The 6,899-nt window shown below is 39.0% G+C and overlaps 1 protein-coding gene across 2 annotated transcripts in view; it reads right to left on the minus strand.

Annotated features, from left to right (window-relative positions):
* Positions 1-585: 585 nt before the first annotated feature.
* LOC118421488 overlaps positions 586-6,899 on the minus strand; it is an 8,334-nt gene continuing 2,020 nt past the window's right edge. The window contains exons 3-10 of one of the 2 annotated variants that reach the window (XM_035828799.1): positions 5,679-5,729; positions 5,193-5,308; positions 4,393-4,614; positions 3,722-3,829; positions 3,403-3,438; positions 2,956-3,033; positions 2,341-2,424; positions 586-1,872 (exon numbers count right to left, since the gene is read on the minus strand). In XM_035828799.1, the coding sequence (XP_035684692.1) occupies positions 1,570-1,872; positions 2,341-2,424; positions 2,956-3,033; positions 3,403-3,438; positions 3,722-3,829; positions 4,393-4,614; positions 5,193-5,308; positions 5,679-5,729 (998 nt within the window). In that variant the 3' untranslated portion in view covers positions 586-1,569. The remainder of the gene's footprint in view (positions 1,873-2,340; positions 2,425-2,955; positions 3,034-3,402; positions 3,439-3,721; positions 3,830-4,392; positions 4,615-5,192; positions 5,309-5,678; positions 5,730-6,899) is intronic. The other variant, XM_035828800.1, reaches the window with a different exon arrangement.

Raw genomic sequence — 6,899 nt, forward strand, 5'->3', positions numbered from 1 at the left:
CAGGGGGGGTTTACCTTTTTAAGGGGGAAACCCCTTTTGAACCCGGGGGTTAGGGGAAAAGGTTTGCCCCCCCCCCCCCCCCCCCCCCCCAGCGGCTTGTTTTGGAACTGCAGGACAGGTTTGGTGTCAGACTTTGAAAGGGAATAACTCATGAAGGGGTCGACGGATTGTTATGATTTTCACCGTCGCCATGGCAATAATTTTTATTGCCACACCTTTTTTGTAATTGAAAGGACGCACACCAAAGAAGACTTTTGATGAAATGAAAGAAACTTGTGGTGATGATGCCCCATCATATGACCTTGTAAAATGCTGGCATCCTGAATTCAAACATGGCCGGAAGTCCGTGGAAACAGCTCCCAGACCTGGTCGTCCCTCTTCTGCCATTGATGAGGCATCTGTTGGAGGACCAACCTGGGGTGTCCTACAAAAACGGTGTCCAGAGCTGCATCAAACGATGGGAGAAATGCATACCTCTGGGTGGTTCCTATGAAGAGAAAGACTAATAACTGCACCAAGTTTCATTAATCTCCTGCTATGGAAAATGGGTCAGGGGCATTACTTAGTGAACGCCCCTCGTATTCTGTACATGTAGTGTTCGGATACACTTGGAAGGTACAAGGACAATTGGTTGCTTTATTCGCTTCATAATCATAACTTCGTCTGCAAGAAATACAAAAGCAACAACATACCGTTAATATGCATGCTAACGCTATTACAACTATTTACAATCCATAGAGAAACTGAATGCCTAACATGTAGTGCATGTAAATTACAGTGGTGCCATTGTGAAATCTAACAAGAGCTTCCAAAATTGAATTGGTCATTTTGTGCATACAATGTCCATAAAATGTTAGCCATTTTCTAGACTCTTGAGTATAGTGCCAGCTATAAAGAGAGACTTAAAAGCACAGATAAATTAGTCGATTATGACAACAACTTGAAATACATATAATCATGTATGATAATGATATAATTAATACTTCAAATCAAACAATAACGACTCTGTTACAATACATGGAGTGTAAATGTGTTGGAAGTAAGTACAAAAGTACTCGAACAAGGTATCAATATGATAAAACTTATCCGTTACTTTCATGAGACATTATAATTTCAAATAAATGATATAAAGAACAAATGCTCCATATGTCATATACATAATATTGAACTCAATATGCACCACTTTGTTTTCTGATGAAGTATAGGAAAAAAAGGTTTTGTAAATTTTCATTATTTCATTTCATCGCATCTACAGGCCCAGGTACCATCTTCCGTACAGACATCTGGCTTAATCTTTTCGCCAGTGGTTACCACGGATTAATGGTGGCACCCGAGCTTATCATAAAGTCAAAAGTAAATTTTGTATATGATATTACTTACGTAAGTCTCTTGCTGCATAATAAGTATCAAAACAAGTGCTATTGAAAAGGTAGACACCGAAAGGTAGACGCCGTCATCTCTACTTCCATCTTGTCCAGCTTTTGGATAAGAATACTCTAGATCTGTACCTAAATTGTGGATCTCCACAAACAAATCCACAAATACCGCACGCACACGTTGTTCTCATAATCAATCGAACGAACGACCATAAACCAACCTACGAACGAAGTAATTGATCAAAAGAATAAGAAAAAGAACCCTAAAAGTCGAAATCAGGGGATGCGTCTTCCAGTAGCTAAATGATTGACCAGTCACGATGATCACAACCCAGTCCAGGAAACCACTGAACTCGTACATCTCCACCAGCTGACACAGACAGGTGCCCTGCTGGGTGTGCCCGCGGGACTCATCACGGAGCTCCGGTAGTTCTTTGGTGACCAGTCGCCGCACGTACAGGTCGCTATACTTCAGCAAAAGGTCTTCAGCTTTAGCCTAGGGTGGGGAACATTCGACAACATAATCTAAAACGTATAAAAAACTTATTGAAACTCTTGTTCCAAATTATGCCGGACCCTGCAGGGAAATTGATATCTAAAACCATATTGTGTAAGCATATTCAGTGCCAGGTTGAAAAGTATCGTCTCCAACCTTCTCCTTTGCATAGCTTTCATTTAGTACCCGTTAGACAAATATGGTAATAGAAATGAAGTAACTTATGTTCAGATGTAGTTTGAAAACCTGGACACTTGTATAGTATGCTCAATTTTAGGACATGAAAGCAACCATGATCAGAGTATGAGCAACACTATCCCTTGCTGCTTGTAAGTCTCACTATATCATTCTCTTTGAAATTTAGATTGTTAAACATACGTCACACGTACATAATCACAAAATGACAGCCACTTCATTCATTCATTTCTTCATTTCAAGGTATCTTTTATTTCATTTAGAAGAACGTACCCTGAGGTCTTGCATGCGGGATGCACGCGTTGACTTCTTCTCCTGAACATCTGTGCTGGATGCGTCTACACTCGCCTCAGGCATCTAGACAAACACAATTTGGTATATGTCAAAGCAAAAGTTCGAGTAACCAAGAGCATTGAGACTTAGCACGGTTATCAAGTGTTCAAAGTCAAATGAGTGTGCTAAGTTTCCTTTCTCTTAATCTATGGGGAAAAAATAAGTAGTTAGCTTACAGAGACAATCCTTTTGAAGCAGATGCGGTTTCAGTCCCAAACAATAGCTGAAAGATTTTGATTGCATATCAAATGAATCTCCTTTGTACTGCTCTTTGATTCTAATAGGCTTCCAAAGGTGTGACCATCTTGATATTAACTCGCTCATAGAAAATCTGAACAGTATATTGATATATTCTAGTTTCAATAAGATATATGTCTTTCTCTTTGTGGCAGATTTGAACTCATTTGATAAAACAGCTTGTTATAAAACCACTTGCCTTACTTTTCGACCCCCCTCCTGTATAGATATATCAGTAAAATTGAATTCGATGCATGGAACAGAGGACTCAATGCGTTATATAGTGACAAAACATAACAAACAAACAAACAAACATACCACTGGGTCTACAGAGTCGCCTTGTATGCTGTTTTCCATTGTGGATGACTTCTGTGTCCCTCTAACCAGCAACTCCTCCTGTATTTTAAATTGTAACATAAGATTTAACAGGGAAACATTGCACAAGAATTTCACATTGTTACTGAAAATATGCCGTGTAATGACCGAGTGGCTAAACTACCGGAGACGAGATAAAGAGATGATGATTTCGATTTCATATTTTTCGTCGTCTTAATTCAAACACTACTGGTAATGATATGAGAGTATCTAACGCCATTTTACACCCAAAGTGTACTTCGTTTCCATACATACATCATGATCAAACTCATGTTTTATTGGTAGTGGTCAAAAATTAAGGGTAAGAAACAAATATTTTGTAACTTAACATTCGAAATCGGAACGGTCCAAAATAAAAAATCCGAATATCAGAATTACTCAGAAACTCACCAGACAAGATCCTCTCTCGTAGTACACAAAATGAACCTGGTTACCGAGGTAAGGAATTGTCTTGAATAGTATTTGTTGGTTGAGCGATTGTGCGAAGGCATTACCCAATGCAAGAACACTGAATTATACATACTTAGGTTAAAATTTTTAACGCAAAATAAAGAACAAAAATGAAAATTAAGCATTTTTGTCATGACTAATTCCGCTTCGCTCCGATCCTTTGGTGGTACAGTGTATGTCAATTAAGAGAATTGCCAATGCCTTATGTCACATTATAGTACTCTTCAGGAACGGGCATTGGCCCTTTATCAAAGGATACAACTGGTTGATTGCGACCAAAGTATTCGTCCGTCACAGTGGCGAGGATGTGGTATTTCACCAGTATGGCATTCACCTTCGCCATTGTGCGTTCCATCAACTTGTTCAGCTGTGGAGAAAGAAATACGTCAATTAATTCATATATTGTAAATTCATGCCCTAGGCCACACTGACTTAATTCTATGAGTCACATCCACGCGCGCATTGATTTTCGCCTGTTGCTAAGGTGTAACTGTGCCACATGTTACACAAGAGCATCCCTGGTCAATCAGAATTCACGCTTTCTACAGAATCTGCTCTCATAGTCTGAACATGAGGCTGCAACGTCCTAGTTCCTTCTTTAAACAAGAATGGTAATATAAACATGATTGAGCTGGCGACGATTGTCACTTAGATCTTACAGTCTTACTGGAGGTGAACATAAGACAAACCAAGTCTGGGAAAGAATGGTCTGGATGTATAGGTTGATTTTTTTTTTTTCGCCCGCGCGCGCACATTAGTTTTGGCGTTTCCAAAGGATGTCATCAACTCGGTGTAGCCCTAGGGCTAATTGAAAGGAAACAAAAGGGTGTACAAAGAGAAAGAAAGGTCGATATAAGTACAGGAAAGCTTTTGGCTTTATGGTCTCAAAATATCGCTCAGGTTAGACCTAAAGAAAAATGTATTACTTACAAAGAAACGTGCCATCCAGCAGAGTGCGACAGCTCCCACGAGTCCGCTAAACAATGGGGACAAATCTCCAGCTACCGATTTATCACCATTGTGATAAAAGATGAAAGTTAGAAGAACAAATGCGGTCAATTGGCCCTGAGTGGTGTAGAACCAAGTGAAATATTCCATCTTGAGACTCTTCTGCAATTTGTCGAAGACCTCGGCGGTATCGTCTCTTGATATCTAGAAAGAATGATATATAATAAAATACATCAGAAAGTTTTATTTTTTACTTGTTGTATTTGGGTTGTTTAATTTTAGTGGTTAATGATGCACCCCTGGGTGTAAATGGTGTCATAACGCCTGGTGCTTTGCTATAATCACCTAATAAAACCACAGAGAAAGAGAGTTAAACGAAAGAGGTGGTCATAGCAAAGGACGCGACGTTACGACACTATATGCACCAAGCCCATCTGAGCAATAAGTATACTGAATCCAGTATTGGAGACTAATTGCAATATAAGAAAATGCGATTGAGTACTAATTTTGCTAATGGCATGAGAGCCTTCTATAATAGCGGTGTTTTCCGTAAAAAGATTTTGATACATATGGAACATCTACAAATTTCACATTCATTCGGCTTCAAGTTTTTGTAGGAGAATACTTTCTAATCACAAACCTCGTGATTCAATCATAGAAGGTGGCTGGAGACTATAACTAGTCTAAAGTTGCTGCTTTTCTTGTTTGACACGTGCTTCCTATAGATTAAAAAAGATAATTTATATTAGAATTGACTCGAACTGTGTCTAAACAATCTTTACCTTTATTCCTCTAGACATTAGTTCAGCAGGGACAATCTCATCATCGAACTGACAAGAACCCAACGACGACGTGAACATCGAGTCCGCCCTACACACGGCCTGGCCGATACTGTAGTCTGTAAAAATTAAAATTTATTGTTAAATTTCTTCCCAAAGGGAAAGATGAAGTCATGTATGATATATATGAGACATACATGACTGTGACGGTGAAGAAACTAGAATGGATAGCATTTGCAGTGACATGGCGTTTTCATGCTTCATGCAGTACTACCAGTAGGGTTTGAATGAGGAAGTCTGGTCAAAATCATATACATTCTATGCGTACTCAAATAGCTAAGGAAGATTGAAATATGGGAAAAGATGTAGAAAGACTGAATGCAGCTACAGGACTCTTTGAAGAGAACAGTAAATGATGATGAGATATATATACTGTTACTAAGAAACGTCGTAGAAAACGCACGAGCACATGTAAAATTGACCACTTACTGGGGTTGCAGGTGAATGCTGAGAAGGGATCTGGTTGGACGCCTGATTCATCTGTGGTAAACAATAAGGCCATGTTGATTTGATTGTATGGATGGCATCCTCTGGGAACTCCAAAACTGATGCGAGCGAGCAAATAAAAAAAAAGTTTGGCCAAAAAAAAAAGTTGCCTTCAGTATGAAATCTAAGTGGTCAGGAAGGTTGAACATAGGACTAAAACACATAGTATATCAACAGTTAGATGTTGGGACCAGTACATCATACGGGTGCAAAATTTTTTTTCATCTTCTTGGACCGATCCGGAAAAAAAACAGAGCTGAAAAAAATCATGTCCATTCGGGTCTTACCAGGCCAATAAGACAACAAGAGAGAAGCCGAGTACCAAGTTTCTACAGTCAATGGTACAGAGAAAGTTACATGGAGATGGGATTTTAAAACTCCAGTGGGAGTCGGATAATCAATCAAACAGATTCATTTGTAGCAAAATAGACCAATTACCATTGTTTTGAGTATTGCCAATTCTCAAGTTTTCAGAGACAATCAGGTCAAGTCCGGACCTGGAAATGATCCTCTGCACCTGAATGGGACCTATACCTGAATTTTCTGTACAGGTACCTACCCCTACCAAGAATAGATTTTTTTTCTTTATGTCCTTTAACATCTTTCTATTTGACTTTGAATTTATTTTGGCATTCTATGGCATTAGTTATCTTGTTTTCTGATACTTTTTTTTTCAACCTACGGTATACATGTGCTCAATTTACAGCTGATTTGCACAATTTACTGAGTGGTTGAAAACTTTGGGGGGGGGGGGGGGGAAACGGCCAGAAATTGATGCGAGCGCGGATGTCATCCATATAATCAAATCAACATGGCCTAAGTGACAAAAAAATTGACCATAGATGAGTCTTAAACCTACATGTATGCCTTATGCTGGGGATAGGATGCAAGTCAAATTATCTAAATTTTGACGTAGGATCTAATTGCGCTCCAAAATCTCACGCCTGTGTTAAAAAATTAGACTAACTGTCGGGATTTCAAAGGTTCTTCTTTTTTTTTGCCAATTGCATCTGTATACTTGAAACATGATGTTTTGAAAGTATTACTAAACTATACTTCAATTCAATATTTGGACCAAAATCTATATCTTCTATACGAAAGAACCCCTAGTCCCCCCCCCCCCCTACTTTTTTTCAGAACCGTAATCGGAAACAACACAAAGCC

This window comes from Branchiostoma floridae, chromosome 8 (genome assembly GCF_000003815.2).
Source record: "Branchiostoma floridae strain S238N-H82 chromosome 8, Bfl_VNyyK, whole genome shotgun sequence".
Lineage (NCBI taxonomy): Eukaryota > Metazoa > Chordata > Leptocardii > Amphioxiformes > Branchiostomatidae > Branchiostoma > Branchiostoma floridae.